Consider the following 25,910-nt stretch of genomic DNA (forward strand, 5'->3'; position numbering starts at 1 on the left):
CCACTCTCTCTCTCCGTGCACAGCAATGCAGTGCCACTCTCTCCGTGCACAGCAATGCAGTGCCACTCTCTCTCTCCGTGCACAGCAATGCAGTGACACACTTCCATGGTGTTTAACTTGATGCCAGGAGGCTCTCAAAACATTTCAAGAAATACAAGACAAAATAGAATACAATGTAATATAAAATAAAGGCTCATCTTAGAAAGAAATTCGAGTCAGTTAAGTGTTAAGACATGATATCTTTGAATGATTTATTATTCTTCTAACACAGATTAAAGTATATTTATTAGGCATATCCAGCACATGATCCTGTAACCAAAGTAATATTTCAGGTTTATTATTTCAAACTATATGCAGCATACCAAGGTTACTGAGGTGCAGTGTTTGCAATCTAAACTATTCCTCTTAATTCGGGACCCCTCACCAAACACAGCGAAGAGAAGAGAGGCCTGCCTTCAAAGCACTGACCCACTGAACACTGCCTGATCCGAACACAGCATCAAGCAGCCTTCAGTCTAGAGCAGGAGCCCCAACCCAACCCAACCCAACCCAACCCCCAACCCCCAACCCCCAACCCCCAACCCCCAACCCCCAACCCCGCGTGGAGAAGACAGGCCTGCCCTCAAAGCACTGACCCACTGAACACTGCCTGATCCGAACACAGCATCAAGCAGCCTTCAGTCTAGAGCAGTCTCTGGCCCCGCCATGTCAAAGCTGTGTTTGGGAGAATCCTGCACGCTTTGAGAAACACACCCGAAGCGCTCGCTCAATCATCCTGAACTGTCACACTATTGGCATTTACAAAACATCACTTTCTATATTCCAGCCACTGAAGATTTTGAAAATCTGAGTTATTGTATTTGTTTTCTGCAGCACCATCTTCAGGAAAGGCACTTTCTGTGGACTGTTCTGTGAAGTTTATACTCTTGGAAAGTAAAGACTAAAGGTTTCTTCTGAACTCTCTTCATGAGCAGCACTGCTACTCCCTGCACCAGAGAGAGCAGCCACACACTGCAGACTCCACACTAACCCTCCTCTCCTCTCCCAGAGAGAGCAGCCTCACACTGCAGACTCCACACTAACCCTCCTCTCCTCTCCCAGAGAGAGCAGCCACACACTGCAGACTCCACACTAACCCTCCTCTCCTCTACCAGAGAGAGCAGCCTCACACTGCAGACTCCACACTAACCCTCCTCTCCTCTCCCAGAGAGAGCAGCCACACACTGCAGACTCCACACTAACCCTCCTCTCCCAGAGAGAGCAGCCACACACTGCAGACTGCACACTAACCCTCCTCTCCTGCACCAGAGAGAGCAGCCACACACTGCAGACTCCACACTAACCCTCCTCTCCCAGAGAGAGCAGCCTCACACTGCAGACTCCACACTAACCCTCCTCTCCTCTACCAGAGAGAGCAGCCACACACTGCAGACTCCACACTAACCCTCCTCTCCTCTACCAGAGAGAGCAGCCACACACTGCAGACTCCACACTAACCCTCCTCTCCCAGAGAGAGCAGCCACACACTGCAGACTCCACACTAACCCTCCTCTACCAGAGAGAGCAGCCACACACTGCAGACTCCACACTAACCCTCCTCTCCTCTACCAGAGAGAGCAGCCACACACTGCAGACTCCACACTAACCCTCCTCTCCTCACGCAGCAAAGATACAACAGCCTGAATTCACACCAGTCCAGGCGCAGCGCCACAGATTGACAAATACAATAATAATAATAATAATAATAATAATTATTATTATTATTATTTTAAACAGCTGCCAACAACAATCTCCCATTGTGACTGAAAACCTCCACACAGGAAAGTGGGTCAGCCTGGACTGGAACTTAACCAGAATCAGAACCACTGCTGGACCCGCCTGGACTGGATCTCAGTGCTGATAAATGTATCCTCTCTCCAAAACAAGTCTATTGCATTATCTAAAGTTTCCTTTTGTTTTTTTAGCATGCCTCTCCACTCCACCCTCCACCCTCGTTAACACAGCTAGTAAATTCGATTTCAATTGCCCAACTCTGTTCCACAGTGGAAGCTTAATGCTGCAAAGCACACATTGCATCAGAAAGAGTCCCTCTCAGAACAGCAGCACGGATTCTGGGGTCGTGCACCCCTGCTTTACAACAAGAGCGAATCAGATAAAGCAGCTTCTCTACAATAATATGAAGAACAAGAATAATTCTACTACGGAGCTGGCAGCTGAAACACACACAGCACATGTGTGTGGAGCAGAGCTCTGCAGAAGCACGTGGAGTGCAGACCTGCACTGAAAGGGCTGTCTCTGGAGCACCAATCCCCTGAAACGTCACAGCTGGACCCTGCAGAGTTCACTGGAACGACCTGACAGAACAGGTGCCGCATCCCCTTTGTAAAGAGGACCCCACTGTAAAAGCCACTGAAACCTCCAGGAACTCCTCGCTGCCTCTGCCAGCGCTGGGACCCGCACCTCGGAGCACCAAGCCTGCCTTCCACCCCACTCTGGGATCCTGTAGTGACATCGTCAGACTTTAATATAGAAAAATAGTAGCAGCGAATCCATTTCACATGGCTTTGCAGAATCCATAGACAACAGCACAGCCACTCACAGACAAACGAAGGGTCCTCTCCACAGAGAGAGAGGGGGGCTGGGGGGCTTCACTGCAGCCCCCGGGCAAACAAACAGTGTGGGCATCAACACAGGGGAGAGCACTGAGCTTCATCCAAGATCAAAGAGCTGTGTATCTGTGTGTGTATGTGTGCGCCTGCGTGCGTGTGGATCAGAGAGAGAGAGTGTGTGTGTGTGTGTGTGCGTTTGTGTATCAGTGTGGATCAGTGTGTGTGTATCAGTGTGTGTGTGTGTATCAGTGTGTGTGTGTATCAGTGTGTGTATCAGTGTGTGTGTGCATCAGTGTGTGTGCGTGCATGTGTGTATCAGTGTGTATCAGTGTGTGTGTGTGGATCAGTGTGTGCGTGTGTATCAGTGTGTGTGTGCGTGTGTATCAGTGTGCGTGTGTATTAGTGTGCGTGTGCATCAGTGCCCTGTCACAGTTTACAAGCAGCACAGATGGAATTAGACTCCCATTGTACAGCAGTTTGGGCTGAGCTGGTTTAACTGTGATCTTGATTAGTCACAGCGCACACAAGCTCAGGGGCGTCAAACACACCCCGCAGAACAACGTGGCTCTCTAACTGATCTGCAAGGGCAGCGGCAGCTCTGGCTGGGTTCAGAAATCCTCCCGGTGAAGCAGGGCTGGGACTAACGCAATGCCCATCTCTGAAAGACAGGCTGCATCCTCTCACTGTGTGCCAAAGCAACCTGAACACCAATTCATACAGAAGAGAAGAGAGAGGCCAGCGACTGTGCGGAGAGAGGCAGCGCACAAGCGAAGCTCTCCGGCACAGACATTTCATTTCAATCTACAAAACCAAGTCCCAGCCCTGCCATTCTCATTGACTTGGATTCCAATTATTCAGATGGATTTCATTAAAGACAGCAGTCCCTCCTGTTCTAAAGGGCCAGCCACCGCCCTGAACGATCAGTCCCTCTCACACTGCCAGGCACTTGATATCTGGAACAATCCACAATGACCACAGCCTCTTAAACACGCCACTGGAACGGCTCGGAGCTCCACTCCGATAACGCTCCGAGACAAAGTTACCAAATCAAGCCCTCCTCTGGAATAAAGTGGCACAGTTTGAACCTCTGCAATCCGGCAATCCCCTCGTTATGCTGGCTGTCTTTGGACTGGCTGTCGTTCCCTTTCTGTTAGCAGAGAGGCCTGCTGTGAACAAACAGCGCCGTCCAATCAGGGCTCGCTGTGAACAAACAGCGCCGTCCAATCAGGGCTCGCTGTGAACAAACAGCGCTGTCCAATCAGGGCTCGCTGTGAACAAACAGCGCCGTCCAATCAGGGCTCGCTGTGAACAAACAGCGCTGTCCAATCAGGGCTCGCTGTGGACATCGCCGTCCAATCAGGGCTCGCTGTGAACAAACAGCGCTGTCCAGTCAGGGCTCGCTGTGAACAAACAGCGCTGTCCAATCAGGGCTCGCTGTGGACAGCGCCGTCCAGTCAGGGCTCGCTGTGGACATCGCCGTCCAATCAGGGCTCGCTGTGAACAAACAGCGCTGTCCAGTCAGGGCTCGCTGTGAACAAACAGCGCTGTCCAATCAGGGCTCGCTGTGGACAGCGCCGTCCAGTCAGGGCTCGCTGTGGACATCGCCGTCCAATCAGGGCTCGCTGTGAACAAACAGCGCCGTCCAGTCAGGGCTCGCTGTGGACAGCGCCGTCCAGTCAGGGCTCGCTGTGGACATCGCCGTCCAGTCAGGGCCCTCCATGGATGGAATCTGAACATTAATTTATTGCACTAAATAAAGCAACAACACAAGCTGTCAGTTTAGTGAACACTGGAGAACAATATCCAGAAAATGAAAATAAAATAACAAAAACGAGTCGTTGCTAACTATTATTATTATTAAATTATTAGGCTTAACAATTCTAATAAATACAAAGAAAAACAAAAGAAAGCTTAAAACATCAATACACTTAAAACAGGAATCCCGTTGCCTTGAAGATGAAAGCTCCCAGCGAGTGGAAACGCTGCCGTCCGACAAAGCAGAACTGGAGAAAGCGTTCTGCCCGTCAACCAGCCACGGCTTAGCTTCACACAAACGCTTCAGTGGCTATTATCAAGAGCACTTACATACTGGTGGCCTGCGGGTGGCACTGTGCTCCCAATAATACAATCGGGAACCTTGTCAGAAGCCCAGCTCGACTCCTTCGAGGTGTGCTGTGATCGACACACAGAGCGGCGCTCTCATTTCAAACAGTAAGTCACCGCTGCCTACAAAACAGACAACCAAACAAAGCTTGAGGTGTAACGCTGGAGCAGAGCACAGAGCAGGAGAGGGGTACAGCAGCGCCGTTACACTGTGGGGTTGGGATTCTTACTGTCCCGTGCAGGCTGCTGTGAGGAGCACAGAGCAGGAGAGGGGTACAGCAGTGCCGTTACACTGTGGGGTTAGGATTCTTACTGTCCCGTGCAGGCTGCTGTGAGGAGCACAGCGCAGGAGAGGGGTACAGCAGCGCCGTTACACTGTGGGGTTGGGATTCTTACTGTCCCGTGCAGGCTGCTGTGAGGAGCACAGAGCAGGAGAGGGGTACAGCAGTGCCGTTACACTGTGGGGTTAGGATTCTTACTGTCCCGTGCAGGCTGCTGTGAGGAGCACAGAGCAGGAGAGGGGTACAGCAGTGCCATTACACTGTGGGGTTAGGATTCTTACTGTCCCGTGCAGGCTGCTGTGAGGAGCACAGCGCAGGAGAGGGGTACAGCAGCGCCGTTACACTGTGGGGTTGGGATTCTTACTGTCCCGTGCAGGCTGCTGTGAGGAGCACAGCGCAGGAGAGGGGTACAGCAGCGCCGTTACACTGTGGGTTTGGGATTCTTACTGTCCCGTGCAGGCTGCTGTGAGGAGCACAGCGCAGGAGAGGGGTACAGCAGCGCCGTTACACTGTGGGTTTGGGATTCTTACTGTCCCGTGCAGGCTGCTGTGAGGAGCACAGAGCAGGAGAGGGGTACAGCAGTGCCGTTACACTGTGGGGTTGGGATTCTTACTGTCCCGTGCAGGCTGCTGTGAGGAGCACAGAGCAGGAGAGGGGTACAGCAGTGCCGTTACACTGTGGGTTTGGGATTCTTACTGTCCCGTGCAGGCTGCTGTGAGGAGCACAGAGCAGGAGAGGGGTACAGCAGCGCCGTTACACTGTGGGTTTGGGATTCTTACTGTCCCGTGCAGGCTGCTGTGAGGAGCACAGCGCAGGAGAGGGGTACAGCAGCGCCGTTACACTGTGGGTTTGGGATTCTTACTGTCCTGTGCAGGTTGCTGTGAGGAGCACAGCGCAGCAATCAATTCAAGACACTTTCTCTATTGTTATCTGAGTGCTGCAGCCCCAGCATTCGCGTTCCTCTGCTAGAAAAACAAACGGCAACCTGCAGCCTCCACGGTTCTGAAACCTCGTCATCTTTCCTTCCTTTCTTTTCAGAGAAAGTCGTGCTGCCAAACAACTTGAGGTAAAGGCAAAAAGAAAGGAAGAAGACAAACAAACAAAATAAAAAAGCACAAGTCAGACAGGAGGAGGAGCGGCGCCCCCTGCAGACAGAGACGCGGAGGAGAGGGGAGTGCTGCCAGCGGCTGGCTGGTTTTATATTGCATAATAGTGCGGAGTTCCTTTTCAGAGGCAGTGCGCTCATCTCCACTACTCTGCACAGCGACGGTGAGTCGACCCCTTAAACCGACCCTCCTGGAAACAGAGGCTTGTGTGTGGCTTGTTTTTGGGTTCCTGCGAGGGCTTGTGGCCCCCTTTGCGCTCTCGTTCTCTCTCTCAGGCGAAGTACATGGTGCGTAAGGTGTCGTGGTGAATCTGCACAGCCTTGGCAAGAGCCTGGGGGTCCCGGCCATTACTCTGTCCAGAAACATGACTGCCTTCGGCACTGCGAACGAGACAAAGAGGGGTCACACTGAGCACCAACAAACAGGGGGTCACACCGAGCACCAACAAAACAGGGGGTCACACCAAGCACCAACAAAACAGGGGGTCACACCGAGCACCAACAAACACGGGGTCACACCGAGCACCAACAAACAGGGGGTCACACCAAGCACCAACAAAACAGGGGGTCACACCGAGCACCAACAAAACAGGGGGTCACACCGAGCACCAACAAACAGGGGGTCACACCGAGCACCAACAAAACAGGGGGTCACACCGAGCACCAACAAACAGGGGGTCACACCGAGCACCAACAAAACAGGGGGTCACACCGAGCACCAACAAACAGGGGGTCACACCGAGCACCAACAAACAGGGGGTCACACCGAGCACCAACAAACAGGGGGTCACACCGAGCACCAACAAAACAGGGGGTCACACCAAGCACCAACAAAACAGGGGGTCACACCGAGCACCAACAAACAGGGGGTCACACCGAGCACCAACAAACAGGGGGTCACACCAAGCACCAACAAAACAGGGGGTCACACCGAGCACCAACAAACAGGGGGTCACACCGAGCACCAACAAACAGGGGGTCACACTGAGCACCAACAAACAGGGGGTCACACCGAGCACCAACAAAACAGGGGGTCACACCGAGCACCAACAAACAGGGGGTCACACCGAGCACCAAACAACAGGGGGTCACACCGAGCACCAACAAAACAGGGGGTCACACCAAGCACCAACAAACAGGGGGTCACACCGAGCACCAACAAACAGGGGGTCACACCGAGCACCAACAAACAGGGGGTCACACGAGCACCAACAAACAGGGGGTCACACCGAGCACCAACAAAACAGGGGGTCACACCGAGCACCAACAAAACAGGGGGTCACACCGAGCACCAACAAACAGGGGGTCACACCGAGCACCAACAAAACAGGGGGTCACACCAAGCACCAACAAACAGGGGGTCACACCGAGCACCAACAAACAGGGGGTCACACCGAGCACCAACAAACAGGGGGTCACACCGAGCACCAACAAACAGGGGGTCACACCGAGCACCAACAAAACAGGGGGTCACACCAAGCACCAACAAAACAGGGGGTCACACCAAGCACCAACAAAACAGGGGGTCACACCGAGCACCAAACAACAGGGGGTCACACCGAGCACCAACAAAACAGGGGGTCACACCAAGCACCAACAAACAGGGGGTCACACCAAGCACCAACAAACAGGGGGTCACACCGAGCACCAACAAACAGGGGGTCACACCGAGCACCAACAAACAGGGGGTCACACCGAGCACCAACAAAACAGGGGGTCACACCGAGCACCAACAAACAGGGGGTCACACCGAGCACCAAACAACAGGGGGTCACACCGAGCACCAACAAACAGGGGGTCACACCAAGCACCAACAAAACAGGGGGTCACACCGAGCACCAACAAAACAGGGGGTCACACCGAGCACCAACAAACAGGGGGTCACACCGAGCACCAACAAAACAGGGGGTCACACCGAGCACCAACAAACAGGGGGTCACACCGAGCACCAACAAACAGGGGGTCACACCGAGCACCAACAAAACAGGGGGTCACACCAAGCACCAACAAACAGGGGGTCACACCGAGCACCAAACAACAGGGGGTCACACCGAGCACCAACAAACAGGGGGTCACACCAAGCACCAACAAAACAGGGGGTCACACCGAGCACCAACAAAACAGGGGGTCACACCGAGCACCAACAAACAGGGGGTCACACCGAGCACCAAACAACAGGGGGTCACACCGAGCACCAACAAACAGGGGGTCACACCAAGCACCAACAAAACAGGGGGTCACACCGAGCACCAACAAAACAGGGGGTCACACCGAGCACCAAACAACAGGGGGTCACACCGAGCACCAACAAAACAGGGGGTCACACCAAGCACCAACAAACAGGGGGTCACACCGAGCACCAACAAACAGGGGGTCACACCGAGCACCAACAAACAGGGGGTCACACGAGCACCAACAAACAGGGGGTCACACCGAGCACCAACAAAACAGGGGGTCACACCGAGCACCAACAAAACAGGGGGTCACACCGAGCACCAACAAACAGGGGGTCACACCGAGCACCAACAAAACAGGGGGTCACACCGAGCACCAACAAACAGGGGGTCACACCGAGCACCAAACAACAGGGGGTCACACCGAGCACCAACAAAACGGGGGTCACACCAAGCACCAACAAAACAGGGGGTCACACCGAGCACCAACAAAACAGGGGGTCACACCGAGCACCAACAAACAGTGTTTTTCACTCACCTGTCGTGCTCCTTGTCCACCAGGTGGTACCGCGCTCGGAACGCCACCAGATGCGCGTAGTAAGCGGGCGCGGGGATGGAGACGGAGCGGGTGCAGCGCACGTACGTGTGGCACAGCTGGTAGGTGAGGAGCTGGAACTCGTCCGCAGTAAAGCAGTTGTCATCCCACAACACGTGATAGTGAGAGGGGCGGCTGGTGCCCTGAGGAGGGAGAGACAGTGAGCAGGAGGAGCTCTCAGACGCTCTCAGGGCGCTCGCACGGCGCTCTCTGGCGCTCGTACGGCGCTCTCAGGGCGCTCGCACGGCGCTCGCACGGCGCTCGCACGGCGCTCGCACGGCGCTCTCAGGGCGCTCGCACGGCGCTCTCAGGGCGCTCGCACGGCGCTCTCAGGGCGCTCGCACGGCGCTCTCAGGGCGCTCTCAGGGCGCTCGCACGCCTCTCAGACACAGGGCAGCAGTACCTGGATTCCAGCGTGGCTGCACAGGTAGAAGTCGAACTCGTAAGGGTGAGTGATGTCCGTGTCCACAGTGGTTCCAGCAGGAATGTTTCCACTTCTACCAACCTGCAGAGGACAAAGGGAAACAGAGCAGCTTATGAGGCTGCAACCATCTCAACTGGGAGCTAAAAAATGATAATAAAATAAAATCCTGTGGATAGGTCCAGATAGCCTGGACCTTGAGGTTTCCATCTTATCTGTAGATATCCGAGTTATAAAAACTACTTCAAATAACATTCCTAAATGAAACCTGCTATCCTGTTCACATCAAGAAGGCTGGTTTGATGAGACAGGCACGAATCATGAAGGCTGGTTTGATCAGACAGGCACGAATCATGAAGGCTGGTTTGATCAGACAGGCACGAATCATGAAGGCTGGTTTGATCAGACAGGCACGACTGTTCTCGGGGTACTGACCCTCTCGTTCCGGTCGGCACAGAAGAGCCGGGTGTGGTGGCGCTTCTGCACCACGATGTAGGTGATGCCAGGCTGGTACTCCTTCTCCAGGCTGATACAGGCCTCCCGGATTGCAAGCAGCTCATAGTACAGCACCTGCAGACACACCACAACACAGGGCACATTTACAGCATGTCACTGATCTAACAGACAGCAGAGTGCTCAGGACCGAAGAGGAGCTCCACTTACACACATTAAACTACATTCAACAGCAAGGCTAGGAGACAGGAGGATAGAGCAGATAGGAGGGCTGGGCTGACCTGTCTGAACTGCCCCTCCGACACCCCGTCTCTGTAGAAGATGATCCTGGTGGGCTTGTAGCGGGTCGACTTGTAGAACTGGATGAGCAGCTCCCGCACCATGGAGGCCAGGTCCTGGATGATCTCCTGCCGGGGGCGCTGTACTCTCACCGTGGCACAGTATCGGCTGGGGTGAGCGTCCATGCTCCCCACCACCTGCAGAGACAAGACTCCTTCACTACCCCTTCACCAGCCACCCATCCACCTGCAGAGACCAGACTCCTTCACTACCCCTTCACCACCCACCCATCCACCTGCAGAGACAAGACTCCTTCACTACCCCTTCACCAGCCACCCATCCACCTGCAGAGACAAGACTCCTTCACTACCCCTTCACCACCCACCCATCCACTTGCAGAGACCAGACTCCTTCACTACCCCTTCACCACCCATCCATCCACCTGCAGAGACAAGACTCCTTCACTACCCCTTCACCAGCCACCCATCCACCTGCAGAGACCAGACTCCTTCACTACCCCTTCACCAGCCACCCATCCACCTGCAGAGACCAGACTCCTTCACTACCCCTTCACCACCCACCCATCCACCTGCAGAGACCAGACTCCTTCACTACCCCTTCACCACCCACCCATCCACCTGCAGAGACCAGACTCCTTCACTACCCCTTCACCACCCACCCATCCACCTGCAGAGACCAGACTCCTTCACTACCCCTTCACCAGCCACCCATCCACCTGCAGAGACAAGACTCCTTCACTACCCCTTCACCACCCATCCACACACACGCACACACACACACGCAGCACCTGTGCTTAGTCTGGCCTGTGTAGTGACTGGGACTGTATCTTATAACACTCAGGAGAGACTCGCTCTCAAGTAAAGCGCATGAGAGCTGGGTCAGGCCCGTTCCCGAAGCTCCGACTCACCGCTGCGATCGAGGGCTTCTTCCCGTCGCCAGCAGGGGGGTGCGTGACGTCCGCCCCCAGGAAGATCACGGGCTGCTGGAACACAGAGGGGCTGCGGAGAGGGAGGGAGAGGAAGATCAGCACAGCCAGGGAGAGGACGGGTTCACGAGGAGCACACAGGGAGTACATTCAGGACGCAAGCTTTTAGTGGTAGGAGGGGAAGCTGAGGCTGAGCAATGAAACAAATCTCATTGTCAAAACGAATGCGAACATTCAGAAGCCTCACCGCTGGTGCGGGACCAGGATGTTGTTAATTCCCCCCAGCTTGACGTTGATTTTCAGGCAGAGGTTGGAGAGGGTCTGGGGGGAGGTCTTCACCACATTCTTCACCTGAACACACTGAGTGGCCATTCCCAGGAGAGTGTCTCCCACACGCTTCACCTCCGCTGAGGGGACACAGAGAGCGAGAGTGAGAGGGGGTGGGAGCGGAGGCAGCGAGGCAGCACCTCGGGGCCCCAGGCTTACCGTAGACGGGCGTTTTCCCGGGCAGGATGACTATGATGAGCTGCAGCCCTGAATAGGTGTTTTTCAGGTGGCGGAACATGGGCTCCACGCTGTCAGCACCCTGCGCGTATTTACAGAAGCAGGGCTGGCCCTGGATAGGCATCCCCGCGTCCTTGGAGATCTTGCGCAGCTGGTCAGTGAAGCCCCTGTGTGGATACAAGGAGATTCACTTTAACTGCAGGTCTCAGGATCTCTGCTCTACTGTAGTCTCTGATACAAGCTGCTATCCAGTCAGTCTCTTCTGGTCTTGGATACAACACTCTGTTAAGATTAAGGCACAGTCCTTACTTCAGTATCTCCTCTCGGCACTGTCTCTGCGTGGCGAAGCAGGCGATCGCCCACATCTTGATCTCCACTCCTGTGTGGAACTGCTTCCCCCGCATGTCCCACACCCCGTGGCTGGGTGTGGCCACTGTCCGGTTCTGAAACAGAGCTCAGCGTTGGGACGCACCCTCGGAGCACACAACTTAATCACAAAACTCACACAGACAGTCCGGACACATGTCTACTGACACAGACAGACCCCCGACCCCTCCGTCCCTCTCCTCCCCTACCCCAGGACAGACCACAGACCCCTCCGTCCCTCTCCTCCCCTACCCCAAAACAGACCCCAGACCCCTCCGTCCCTCTCCTCCCCTAGCCCAGGACAGACCCCAGACCCCTCCGTCCCTCTCCTCCCCTAGCCCAGGACAGACCCCCGACCCCTCCGTCCCTCTCCTCCCCTAGCCCAGGACAGACCCCCGACCCCTCCGTCCCTCTCCTCCCCTAGCCCAGGACAGACCCCAGACCCCTCCGTCCCTCTCCTCCCCTAGCCCAGGACAGACCCCAGACCCCTCCGTCCCTCTCCTCCCCTACCCCAGGACAGGTTGAGTGGTCAGCTAGTCAACTCCAGGACATTCACACACTGCCAGAACTTTCCACAAATAATGCACTAGACAAGTTGGAAAAAAAAATTGTAACAATAAAAATAAAAAAAATACACACATAAAAATACATCAAAGCATCAAGATTTAAAAGAAGGGTACCATAAAGTGTTCTGTGCTCACCCTGCCCCCGTACTGCAGCATGGGCGCAGGTAACACGCGCCCCGTCACATGGGCCATCTCGTCCCGCACCTTGAACTGGAACTCCTGCACGAAGGGGTCAGCATCGTAGTTCGCACTCCGCACCTGAAACAAGAGCCAGAACAAACTGAGGACCTGCTGCTTTCAGTGTGTACCGCGGCACTGCAAACACAGGGGGAGAGAACCTAGTCACAGCAGAGCCAGAACAAACTGAGGACCTGCTGCTTTCAGTGTGTACCGCGGCACTGCAAACACAGGGGGAGAGAACCTAGTCACAGCAGAGCCAGAACAAACTGAGGACCTGCTGCTTTCAGTGTGTACCGCGGCACTGCAAACACAGGGGGAGAGAACCTAGTCACAGCAGAGCCAGAACAAACTGAGGACCTGCTGCTTTCAGTGTGTACCGCGGCACTGCAAACACAGGGGGAGAGAACCTAGTCACAGCAGAGCCAGAACAAACTGAGGACCTGCTGCTTTCAGTGTGTACCGCGGCACTGCAAACACAGGGGGAGAGAACCTAGTCACAGCAGAGCCAGAACAAACTGAGGACCTGCTGCTTTCAGTGTGTACCGCGGCACTGCAAACACAGGGGGAGAGAACCTAGTCACAGCAGTCACTAAAGCAGTGCATTGTTAAACACTGTTGCAGCTGTTCTGTGTGTCAGACACTCACCAGCCTGCTGATCTCCTCCTGCCTGTCGGGTGCTGAGCGCGCGGTCGCTTTGATCATGGTGGAAGTCTGATTATCCGTCAGTTTCTTGATACAGCGCTGCCCCGCTACGATGTTACACACCTGCAGGGTACAAGAGAATCAGTTCCCCTCCTCGGCCCGGGCTGCTTCCCTTCAGGGCTATGCAATGACCTGTCTGTCTGTCTTACCTCCAGGGGCAGGTAGGTGTGCTTCTGCTCCTGGCCCACCTGCAGGCAGGGCAGGTGCGGGTACTTGAGCTGCAGGCTGTACTTCTCTCTGAAGTACTGAGCCACCGTGCGCTCCACTGTCTGACCGTTCTCCAGTTGCAAAGGAAACCTGCAGTTAAATTGATGAGTATTAATGTCAGGGTACCTGTGCAGAAGGACGTTAATAATCCACCTGGCAGCACACTCTCAAAACACATTTCAACCTGCAGAGCAGACGCCCTGTACTTAATGAGACAGCGCAATTCTGACGCAGGTGACAGAACGTCACGAAGCAGAGACACAACCAGCATGAACAATGACATCATCTTTCTTTATTGATTATTACATCCCGGTTCACCGCTGCAAACCCCCGTCCTCCGAAACGTGTTCCTGCCAAGCCGTCGTTTCTCACACTGCGGATCCACATCCACACCTACAGTGCCGGAGGACAACACAGATCTGAACAGCTCCACTGCAGACCCGCAGGCGCCCCATCAGCCACAGGGGGCGCTGGGGCGCGCTGAACCGTGGATTCCCCTGCAGACCTAATCCCTCCCTACCCCTAGGAACCCCCGGTCACGGTCGGCATGACATAGCCTGGATTCGAACCTGCGATCTCCAGGCTACAGGGCGCATCCTGCACTCCACGCGGAGCACCTTGACTGGATGCGCCACTCTGACATCTTTACTGCACAAGCAAGGCATCGCGATCATGACAATAAATAAGAAGTGGCCTCACGTTTGGTGGCTCGCTGGTCTCCGAGTCACGTTGCACACGCGGTACTTTCTCCTCATCGTTCCACAGTGCGTCACCTCAACCTTCAGACCTTTCAAAGAGAAAGGCACAAAGTGTTAGTGGAGCACGAGACTGATCACAGCACACCGTCAACCCCCCAGTACTGTACAGCACAAAGCGAACCCGACACCAGCTGTCCTGAGACTTCACATACAGAGCCGCCAGCAGGGGGCAGCGTGTGCACTGTGCTGTTCACAGAAGCAGCTCCGCTCACCTTTAATCTCTTTGGTGAATTTGACCCGGTGAGAATCGGTGAGAGGTCGTGGTTGTTCATCGATGTTGTGAATGTCGAGGACCTCGCACATGAACTGGATCACGGGCTGGGCTTTGTAAAAGGCCGTGGCTGACACTGTCACAAGGGAAACACAACGGACTGGTTTGTTAAGCAAGTTTAACAATTCCAAGAAATAAAAAGCTGCAGTGAAATAGTAAAGCAGAGATTCAACACAGAGCTGTTTGTGGGTCTAAAGCAGAGATTCAACACAGAGCTGTTTGTGGGTCTAAAGCAGAGATTCAACACAGAGCTGTTTGTGGGTCTAAAGCAGAGATTCAACACAGAGCTGTTTGTGGGTCTAAAGCAGAGATTCAACACAGAGCTGTTTGTGGGTCTAAAGCAGAGATTCAACACAGAGCTGTTTGTGGGTCTAAAGCAGAGATTCAACACAGAGCTGTTTGTGGGTCTAAAGCAGAGATTCAACACAGAGCTGTTTGTGGGTCTAAAGCAGAGATTCAACACAGTGCTGTTTGTGGGTCTAAAGCAGAGATTCAACACAGAGCTGTTTGTGGGTCTAAAGCAGAGATTCAACACAGTGCTGTTTGTGGGTCTAAAGCAGGGATTCAACACAGAGCTGTTTGTGGGTCTAAAGCAGAGATTCAACACAGTGCTGTTTGTGGGTCTAAAGCAGAGATTCAACACAGAGCTGTTTGTGGGTCTAAAGCAGAGATTCAACACAGAGCTGTTTGTGGGTCTAAAGCAGCTAAGTGAAAGTTGGTTATTGTATTTGTCTGATGTTTTGTCTTTTCAGCTGAATCACACTGTGCAGCTGTACAGCAAATCTGCAGAAACTCCACACGAGGGGGAGCAGCAGGGCTGGCAATGCAGGGGGAGCAGCAGGGCTGGCAATGCAGAGAGAGGGAAACTCCACACGAGGGGGAGCAGCAGGGCAGGCAATGCAGGGAGATGGAAACTCCACACGAGAGGGGTGCAGCAGGGCTGGCAATGCAAGGAGATCGCTGTCCAAACAAAAGCAGCCGGCTCCCTCTCAGCTCTCAGCTTCAAAACCACCGACACATTCCAGGCTGGTGTGTCAGTCAGTGCGAGAGAGCCCGCCCCCACGCTGCTCACACACAACAGGCCGACGCCCACTGCACTTGAGCCCGCCCCTCCCACAGCCTGCTTCCTGTCACCACGGTAACCAGCCAGCTCACTGGGCGGGGCTGGGAAGAATAAGCAGAGAGCTTCACACAGCAGCACTGAGACTCGCTTCAACTGCACTGACAGCACGGGAACAAAAAGGAATTTGCTGGCAAACATTTCTCTGGAGTCACAAGCCCCGCTGATCCCTGCACCTCCTGTAGATCTGACACATTCAGACCCAGCTCTGTGATCCTGTAGATCTGACACATTCAGACACAGCGCTGTGATCCTGTAGATCTGACACATTCACAGCGCTGTGATCCTGTAGATCTGACACATTCAGACACAGCGCTGTGATCCTGTAGATCTGACACATTCAGACACAGTGCTGTGATCCTGTAGATGTCACACATTCACAGCGCTGTGATCCTGTAGATCTGACACATTCAGACACAGCGCTGTGATCCTGTAGATCTGACACATTCAGACACAGCGCTGTGATCCTGTAGATCTCACACATTCAGACACATCGCTTCTCTCTCGCACAGCTGCTTTTTGTACATGTCACATGCTTTGCTAAGACGTGTCTGTATCTCTTCTCCGCCTCTAAGGGACGACGCTCATATAAAAAGGTTCTAAATGAGAGTGGAAATGGAAAGGATGGGAAGATGTCCTGCTTTCCACAGGGCTGCCGTTCCCTCCACACCGCACTGCGCTGCAGCCTGCTTACCATCAATATTCAGCATCATCTTCCACATGGCGGGCCGCACGGACTGGTGGAACCCAAACCACACCTCCCTGCCCCCGCCCAGCGGGTGATCATAGCCCTCGGGGGCCGAGAAGAAAGACCGCCCCACTGGAGTGTACCTGCGAGGGGGAGAGGGGGAGAGTGAGACGGGGGCACACAGCACTGACACCAGGGAGAGAGAGTGAGAGGGGGGCACACAGCACTGACACCAGGGGGAGAGAGTGAGAGGGAGGCACACAGCACTGACACCAGGGGGAGAGAGTGAGAGGGGGGCACACAGCACTGACACCAGGGGGAGAGAGTGAGAGGGGGGCACACAGCACTGACACCAGGGGGAGAGAGTGAGAGGGGGGCACACAGCACTGACACCAGGGGGAGAGAGTGAGAGGGGGGCACACAGCACTGACACCAGGGGGAGAGAGTGAGAGGGAGGCACACAGCACTGACACCAGGGGGAGAGAGTGAGAGGGGGGCACACAGCACTGACACCAGGGGGAGAGAGTGAGAGGGGGGCACACAGCACTGACACCAGGGGGAGAGAGTGAGAGGGAGGCACACAGCACTGACACCAGGGGGAGAGAGTGAGAGGGGGGCACACAGCACTGACACCAGGGGGAGAGAGTGAGAGGGGGGCACACAGCACTGACACCAGGGGGAGAGAGTGAGAGGGAGGCACACAGCACTGACACCAGGGGGAGAGAGTGAGAGGGGGGCACACAGCACTGACACCAGGGGGAGAGAGTGAGAGGGGGGCACACAGCACTGACACCAGGGGGAGAGAGTGAGAGGGGGGCACACAGCACTGACACCAGGGGGAGAGAGTGAGAGGGGGGCACACAGCACTGACACCAGGGGGAGAGAGTGAGAAGGAACCACACAGCACCAAGCAAGGAACAGCATGAACACTGGGATGCAGCGGGGAGCCAGTCAGGGGAGAGGGGAGAGCGGACTCTTACTTCATGGAGGGCAGGTGTCTCAGCACCACGTCGACAGCGTGCACAGGGTTGGTGCTGATGGGCTTGTCCAGCTCCAGTGGTTCTGCCACGCTGCGGCCCGTCAGGACCTCGTGCAGGAGGTGCCAGCTCACCCGCGACACAAACTTGATCGTCACTTTGAAGGGGCGGTCCTTCCCCCCCTCACCCGGCAGAGTCACGTCCAGGTCCACCTGCGAAAGAGAGAGAGAGAGAGAGAGAGGCTCAGCACACTGGAGCACAGAGACAAAACACCCAGAGCAGATACACAACCCCCCCTGAGAAACGAACAGCGAGCCACAGGGAGAGCTCTTCTTACCCCTGCAGTGGCGACAGGCAGCGGGTTCGCTGTGTACAGACTCTTCTTCCCATCGTACACCGGCCTCCGATCCCCGAATATCGTCACCTTGAAGTGCTGCACCATGGAGTCCACCACCTCCCTGAAACACAGACACACGCACACACACACACACACACACACACACACTTCAGAACTCAAGGACGCAGCTTAAAACCTCAAAACCTTCAACTGCTCTGCACCCCCCGACCACACTGCGTCTCTCTGCACCCCGCCACACTGCGTCTCTCTGCAACCCCCGACCACACTGCGTCTCTCTGCACCCCCCGACCACACTGCGTCTCTCTGCACCCCCCGACCACACTGCGTCTCTCTGCAACCCCCGACCACACTGCGTCTCTCTGCACCCCCCGACCACACTGCGTCTCTCTGCAACCCCCGACCACACTGCGTCTCTCTGCAACCCCCGACCACACTGCGTCTCTCTGCACCCCCCGACCACACTGCGTCTCTCTGCACCCCCCGACCACACTGCGTCTCTCTGCACCCCCGACCACATTGCGTCTCTCTGCACCCCCCGACCACACTGCGTCTCTCTGCACCCCCCGACCACACTGCGTCTCTCTGCACCCCCGACCACATTGCGTCTCTCTGCACCCCGACCACACTGCGTCTCTCTGCACCCCCCGACCACACTGCGTCTCTCTGCACCCCCGACCACATTGCGTCTCTCTGCACCCCGACCACACTGCGTCTCTCTGCACCCCGACCACACTGCGTCTCTCTGCACCCCCCGACCACACTGCGTCTCTCTGCACCCCCGACCACATTGCGTCTCTCTGCACCCCGACCACACTGCGTCTCTCTGCAACCCCCGACCACACTGCGTCTCTCTGCACCCCCGACCACATTGCGTCTCTCTGCACCCCCGACCACATTGCATCTCTCTGCACCCCGACCACACTGCGTCTCTCTGCACCCCCCGACCACACTGCGTCTCTCTGCACCCCGACCCTCCCTGGCTAGGAGACGGGCAGCAGGGCTCAGTGGAGCGGCTTCGTACCTGTTGACGCGCCGGGGACACTTCTCTGGCTTGATGTCCACCTCATAGAGGTACACGTCCATCTTGGGGATCTCCACCTGGAAGCAGTTGGCCAGCAGCTTGATGGGCTTCCCCATGGTGCCATAGCCCGGGCGCCTGGGCACCGAGAACAGGGGCTGGGCCCCAACGGCTCCTGGGGAGGAAACGGATAGTCAGAGCAGCAGCGACTGTCAAGAGAACAGAAGAACACCCCACGAGAGGATTCGAGCAGCGGACTGATCTCAAAACTTTGTCAAGTCGGGTCTTAAAGGATCCCAGCGATTCAGCATCAACAACATGGCTAGGTAACCCAATCGAAACTCTGATCGCTCCAGGGATGGAGACAAGACTCCTATTGCACAGCAGTCTCACCCATTCCAGGTTTAAATCCGAGCTGGATTAGCCACAGTGTGTACAGGTAACAAACTCACAGTGCAACCTGGAGTGGATCAAAGCACCGTGCAATGGCAGTCTCATTTCCAGCCCTGCGCTCTGTGTATTGCAGTGTCCCTGAGCCTCTGTAAGTCAACAGGCTCTCATGTCCAGGACTGCAGGAAACAGGGGGCTCCAGCTCGTCACAGGAAAGCCAGAGTGACCGGCCAGCGTACTGCTCACTAAATAAAGACTTAGGAGTAAAGATCCTACAGCAGCCTGGGCAGCCCCCACACTGTCTCTCCACTCTCCCCACCCTCATACAACGTGTCCAGTGTTGTGAGGGAGTCCGTCTGTGTCAGCTACCCAAGTGACAGTCGCCCCCTTTCACACAACTCTGATGCACAGATACAGTCCCGTCACGTCTCTGCTGATGCACAGATACAGTCCCGTCACATCACTGCTGATGCAAAGATACAGTCCCGTCACGTCTCTGCTGATGCACAGATAGTCACGTCACGTCTCTGCTGATGCACAGATACAGTCCCGTCACGTCACGTCACGTCACTGCTGATGCACAGATACAGTCCCGTCACATCACTGCTGATGCAAAGATACAGTCCCGTCACGTCTCTGCTGATGCACAGATAGTCACGTCACGTCTCTGCTGATGCACAGATACAGTCACGTCACTGCTGATGCACAGATACAGTCCCGTCACGTCACGTCTCTGCTGATGCACAGATACAGTCACGTCACGTCTCTGCTGATGCACAGATACAGTCCCGTCACGTCTCTGCTGATGCACAGATACAGTCCCGTCACGTCTCTGCTGATGCACAGATACAGTCCCGTCACGTCACGTCTCTGCTGATGCACAGATACAGTCCCGTCACGTCTCTGCTGATGCACAGATACAGTCCCGTCACGTCTCTGCTGATGCACAGATACAGTCCCGTCACGTCTCTGCTGATGCACAGATACAGTCCCGTCACGTCTCTGCTGATGCACAGATACAGTCCCGTCACATCACTGCTGATGCACAGATACAGTCCCGTCACGTCGCTGCTGATGCACAGATACAGTCACGTCACGTCTCTGCTGATGCACAGATACAGTCCCGTCACGTCTCTGCTGATGCACAGATACAGTCCCGTCACGTCTCTGCTGATGCACAGATACAGTCCCGTCACGTCTCTGCTGATGCACAGATACAGTCACGTCACGTCTCTGCTGATGCACAGATACAGTCACGTCACGTCTCTGCTGATGCACAGATACAGTCCCGTCACGTCGCTGCTGATGCACAGATACAGTCCCGTTACGTCTCTGCTGATGCACAGATACAGTCACGTCACGTCGCTGCTGATGCACAGATACAGTCACGTCACGTCGCTGCTGATGCACAGATACAGTCCCGTCACGTCGCTGCTGATGCACAGATACAGTCCTGTCACGTCGCTGCTGATGCACAGATACAGTCACATTGCGTCTCTGCTGATGCACAGATACAGTCACGTCACGTCACTGCTGATGCACAGATACAGTCACGTCACGTCACTGCTGATGCACAGATACAGTCACGTCACGTCACTGCTGATGCACAGATACAGTCCCGTCACATCACTGCTGATGCACAGATACAGTCACATTGCGTCTCTGCTGATGCACAGATACAGTCACATTGCGTCTCTGCTGATGCACAGATACAGTCACGTCACGTCGCTGCTGATGTAATGTAGCCTCAATAAGAACAAGTTGTTGAAAGGCCTCCTCCACTCCGCAGCTCCCAGCACAGCACACAGGCAACAGCGAATGTCTTTCACAGAGGTACAGAGCAGAGGGGCAGAAGAGGAGAATCAGCTTGCTCCTCTTGCACTGAGTAACCACACTGCACTCTCCAGGGCAGGTTGAGCAGACAGGAGGGGCATCACTGCGGTGACACTGGCATCTGTTAGAGTCTCGGGACTGTCAATGAAGTGGCAGACTGGGAGATTACTGTCAGAGACAGGCTCTCTCTCACCGCTCACCAAGTCGCCATGGCAACTTGAACCCTGCTCCAGCACTGCAGCTAAGGGGGCTGCGAGCAGAGCGTGCTGTTCACCATTCACAGCACAGTGCTGCGTCTGCTGACCATTACATCTAGACAGGACAGACACCATTGGCTTGCTAAGCAGCCACTAGGACACTGCATTGTTCAGCACCTCCAATCACATGAAGCACGTCTTTGGCGCGTATGGAAGAGTGTCTGACCTCTTCACGTTTCCACCTCCCACATCTCTCACAATACAAATATCACTGCTTCTCTCCCCCTCGCATCCAATTCAAATCAGCCACTAGAACTAGTCTGATTCCCTCTCTCACTCCCCCCCACACACACCCCCTTTTATTACCCCTCACAGATCGTCAGCACCCTTCATGGGCCCCCCTGCTCTCAGAACAAACACACAGAGCTGCTCCCCTCGATTCCAGAGCAAAAACCTTTCACTGTGCCCTAGAGCAAAGCACAGCCCTCCACACAGCAGAGTGCCTTTCACAGACAGACAGACAGACAGAGACAGACAGGCAGGCAGGCAGACACACTCCTGCACAGATAGTTCTAGGCTGCTCTCCTCACATCCGTGGCTCTCTCTCTCTCTGCACAGTGTGACACAGAGTTCTTTCACAGCCCTCCCTCCCTCCCTCTCAGCACAACAATAGGGATGTGTGAGCCGCCCTTGACCCCAGAGAGCAGAACGTTGCACTCTCCATAGAAACCAGCCGCAAGCTCCTGGCTGAATAGAGAGGGCGGCGTGCCGGGACTCGGAGCGCTCTATTGATGCATGGCAGGGAAGCGCTGGGACAATTCTCCAGAGATCCACATTCAAACCCCCCGCTCTCTGGAAGGGGGAGATTCACTTGAGTCAAGCAAAGTGAACTGTGGTCATGCTGCCTTGAAATATACCAGAGAGGAACGCAGGCTTCCACAGAGCACTGCTTCATGAGTGAAGCTCTCAGGTGAACGCAGGGAGGGAGGGAGGCTCAGGAGAGCTACAAGGAGAGCACTGCTTCATGAGTGAAGCTCTCAGGTGAACGCAGGGAGGGAGGGAAGCTCAGGAGAGCTACAAGGAGAGCACTGCTTTATGAGTGAAGCTCTCAGGTGAACGCAGGGAGGGAGGGAGGCTCAGGAGAGCTAAAAGGAGAGCACTGCTTCATGAGTGAAGCTCTCAGGTGAACGCAGGGAGGGAGGGAGGCTCAGGAGAGCTACAAGGAGAGCACTGCTTCATGAGTGAAGCTCTCAGGTGAACGCAGGGAGGGAGGGAGGCTCAGGAGAGCTACAAGGAGAGCACTGCTTCATGAGTGAAGCTCTCAGGTGAACGCAGGGAGGGAGGGAGGCTCAGGAGAGCTACAAGGAGAGCTCTGCTTCATGAGTGAAGCTCTCAGGTGAACGCAGGGAGGGAGGGAGGCTCAGGAGAGCTACAAGGAGAGCACTGCTTCATGAGTGAAGCTCTCAGGTGAACGCAGGGAGGGAGGGAGGCTCAGGAGAGCTACAAGGAGAGCTCTGCTTCATGAGTGAAGCTCTCAGGTGAACGCAGGGAGGGAGGGAGGCTCAGGAGAGCTACAAGGATTCCTGCCACTCATATGATTCTCTGAAGCACTCTACCCAGGCCAGCTCCTGCTCTGCAATAGGAAGCGGACAGGCGGTCCCTCTCAGACATCTCACCTGCAGCAGTTACACAGGGGCTGTGTTCAGCACTACTGCTTCCCTAACCAAGGCAGCCATTTCCAGAACCCTGCACACGACACCCAGTTTAACCGAGTGGCGTGGATGACTAACCCACAGAGGCGGAGGCTCCGCAAGCAGCCACAGATGTCCTTTGATGACTGGATGATTCCGTAGTTTCTACAATGATAAGTTTACAGAGGCGGCAACACGCACTGCAAACCGGTACAGTGAGTATGTCTGGAAGGGAGAGCGCCGAGCAGCGGGTAAGTTAAGCGGTCCAGGACACAAACAGCCCACTGTCACAGAGCGATGCACTGGGGCAGCAAAACTAACTCAAGTGACGTACAAGTGGGTCACTAGTATTTCTTTTTTGGGAGATTAGTTAATAAGAAATGCCTCTGCTTTACCTGTAGTTCCGATTTCCATTCATGAGGTCTCGATCCGGCTCTTTCCCGGCTCCTAAATGTCAAAAACCAGGTCCGTCCCGGTCTGGCCCTGTCTCGCCCGACCCGCGCTGTTTATATCAGACAGACAGATAACTCCAGACTGTCTCTGTGCCCAGCTGGCACTCGTGCCCCCTCCCGGCTCTCTCGCTGGCTGTAAGGCCCCCTTCCCCGGCACTTGGGCTCTGTCTGCCGGTGGTAGTGCTGTTTCTCTGCCCGGGAAGGCACTCCACTGAACCCGTCACCTCCCGGGGGTCCGAAGGGATCTCTCCGGTTCTGTAACACTGTGTCGGGATCTCCCTCGGATCTGTCTCTATCTTCTCCCCGGGTTTCGTTCAGAGTTTCCCGCAGATTGCAGTTTCTCTGCCCAGTATTATATCCCGAATCTCAAACCGGTGTAATCCGACCCCGTGTTCTAACTAATCGCGTTTCCCCGCCCGGCAAGCCTATCTCCCAGGGACAACCCTGAGTCTCTGCCCGGTAAGTTACTCTCGTCTCGGGGAAACCCTGACAGGAAACACTGCCTCTGTAACTGACTGCAGGAAGTGCCGTCACTTCCGGATATCATTCTTCATGCGCCTGCTCGTTCATGACGTCAGAGTCCCTGCTGTTTAATTCATGAGGTGATGCGGTTATTCATGCAGCCTCCGTCCGGCGCGGAGCAAGCCGCCGGGATCTTGTATTCACCGAATTATAAACACCGCCTTTCTCAAATATGAGTGTGCAAACGTCGTGTAAATTGATGGCAAGTTTGTTTTTAGTTGTAGTTTTTTTTATTGGAGTGCGCCTCCACTCCGAGTGGTCAGATTCAGCACCGCTTTCCAGGCTGAATTATTATTATTATTTTTATTTTTTTTAGAAATTGTTCTTTAAGAAATATCGCCTGAATACGTGTAGCACGCTCTTGTAAACCTGTGGCTTTAGTAACGTGTCTCCCGCACGTCGGGTCCAGTCCTCTCTTCATTCAGAGCGGTGCTGCTCCCTCCCGCACGCCGGGTCCAGTCCTCTCTTCATTCAGAGCGGCGCTGCTCCCTCCCGCACGCCGGGTCCAGTCCTCTCTTCATTCAGAGCGACGCTGCTCCCTCCCGCATGCCGGGTCCAGTCCTCTCTTCATTCAGAGCGGCGCTGCTCCCTCCCGCACGCCGGGTCCAGTCCTCTCTTCATTCAGAGCGGCGCTGCTCCCTCCCGCACGCCGGGTCCAGTCCTCTCTTCATTCAGAGCGGCGCTGCTCCCTCCCGCACGCCGGGTCCAGTCCTCTCTTCATTCAGAGCGGTGCTGCTCCCTCCCGCACGCCGGGTCCAGTCCTCTCTTCATTCAGAGCGGTGCTGCTCCCTCCCGCACGCCGGGTCCAGTCCTCTCTTCATTCAGAGCGGCGCTGCTCCCTCCCGCACGCCGGGTCCAGTCCTCTCTTCATTCAGAGCGGCGCTGCTCCCTCCCGCACGCCGGGTCCAGTCCTCTCTTCATTCAGAGCGGTGCTGCTCCCTCCCGCACGCCGGGTCCAGTCCTCTCTTCATTCAGAGCGGCGCTGCTCCCTCCCGCACACCGGGTCCAGTCCTCTCTTCATTCAGAGCGGTGCTGCTCCCTCCCGCACGCCGGGTCCAGTCCTCTCTTCATTCAGAGCGGCGCTGCTGCCTCCCGCACGTCGGGTCCAGTCCTCTCTTCATTCAGAGCGGCGCTGCTCCCTCCCGCACGCCGGGTCCAGTCCTCTCTTCATTCAGAGCGGCGCTGCTCCCTCCCGCACGCCGGGTCCAGTCCTCTCTTCATTCAGAGCGGCGCTGCTCCCTCCCGCACGCCGGGTCCAGTCCTCTCTTCATTCAGAGCGGTGCTGCTCCCTCCCGCACGCCGGGTCCAGTCCTCTCTTCATTCAGAGCGGCGCTGCTCCCTCCCGCACGCCGGGTCCAGTCCTCTCTTCATTCAGAGCGGCGCTGCTCCTGCACGCCGGGTCCAGTCCTCTCTTCATTCAGAGCGGCGCTGCTCCCTCCCGGGTCCAGTCCTCTCTTCATTCAGAGCGGTGCTGCTCCCTCCCGGGTCCAGTCCTCTCTTCATTCAGAGCGGCGCTGCTCCCTCCCGGGTCCAGTCCTCTCTTCATTCAGAGCGGCGCTGCTCCCTCCCGGGTCCAGTCCTCTCTTCATTCAGAGCGGCGCTGCTCCCTCCCGCACGCCGGGTCCAGTCCTCTCTTCATTCAGTGCGGCGCTGCTCCCTCCCGCACGCCGGGTCCAGTCCTCTCTTCATTCAGAGCGGCGCTGCTCCCTCCCGCACGCCGGGTCCAGTCCTCTCTTCATTCAGAGCGGCGCTGCTCCCTCCCGCACGCCGGGTCCAGTCCTCTCTTCATTCAGAGCGGCGCTGCTCCCTCCCGCACGCCGGGTCCAGTCCTCTCTTCATTCAGAGCGGCGCTGCTCCCTCCCGCACGCCGGGTCCAGTCCTCTCTTCATTCAGAGCGGTGCTGCTCCCTCCCGCACGCCGGGTCCAGTCCTCTCTTCATTCAGAGCGGTGCTGCTCCCTCCCGCACGCCGGGTCCAGTCCTCTCTTCATTCAGAGCGGCGCTGCTCCCTCCCGCACGCCGGGTCCAGTCCTCTCTTCATTCAGAGCGGTGCTGCTCCCTCCCGCACGCCGGGTCCAGTCCTCTCTTCATTCAGAGCGGTGCTGCTCCCTCCCGCACGCCGGGTCCAGTCCTCTCTTCATTCAGA

General features: G+C 55.7%; 1 protein-coding gene across 2 annotated transcripts; it reads right to left on the reverse strand.

The window, feature by feature from the left end:
* Positions 1-1,157: 1,157 nt before the first annotated feature.
* LOC131701488 (protein argonaute-3) lies at positions 1,158-24,060 on the reverse strand. 2 transcript variants are annotated; one of them, XM_058999545.1, is made up of 19 exons: positions 23,188-24,060; positions 18,685-18,856; positions 17,643-17,763; positions 17,309-17,517; positions 16,335-16,471; positions 14,462-14,596; positions 14,191-14,278; positions 13,434-13,581; positions 13,228-13,347; positions 12,538-12,660; positions 11,780-11,913; positions 11,453-11,637; positions 11,214-11,373; positions 10,949-11,039; positions 10,023-10,217; positions 9,724-9,858; positions 9,271-9,372; positions 8,811-9,010; positions 1,158-6,479 (listed from the first exon to the last, which is right to left on the reverse strand). In XM_058999545.1, exons 1-19 carry the CDS (start codon positions 23,204-23,206, stop codon positions 6,371-6,373), a joined length of 2,583 nt encoding a protein of 860 aa, XP_058855528.1. In that variant the 5' UTR covers positions 23,207-24,060; the 3' UTR covers positions 1,158-6,370. The 2 variants fall into 2 exon arrangements, with proteins under 2 accessions (XP_058855528.1, XP_058855527.1); XM_058999544.1 differs by having other exon boundaries at positions 12,517-12,660; positions 23,188-24,059.
* Between the last annotated feature and the right edge of the window lie 1,850 nt (positions 24,061-25,910).

The sequence above is a fragment of the Acipenser ruthenus genome, chromosome 25 (genome assembly GCF_902713425.1).
Source record: "Acipenser ruthenus chromosome 25, fAciRut3.2 maternal haplotype, whole genome shotgun sequence".
NCBI classification, from domain to species: domain Eukaryota; kingdom Metazoa; phylum Chordata; class Actinopteri; order Acipenseriformes; family Acipenseridae; genus Acipenser; species Acipenser ruthenus.

What these genes read in the sequence shown, in the direction of transcription:
- LOC131701488 (XM_058999544.1), bottom strand. An exon ending in AGACCAGCGAGCCACCAAAC is followed by an intron (nt 13,582 to 14,190) that starts GTGAGGCCACTT and finishes ATTTAACTGCAG; the next exon opens with GTTTCCTTTGCAACTGGAGA. An exon ending in GTGCCGACCGGAACGAGAGG is followed by an intron (nt 9,373 to 9,723) that starts GTCAGTACCCCG and finishes TGTCCTCTGCAG; the next exon opens with GTTGGTAGAAGTGGAAACAT.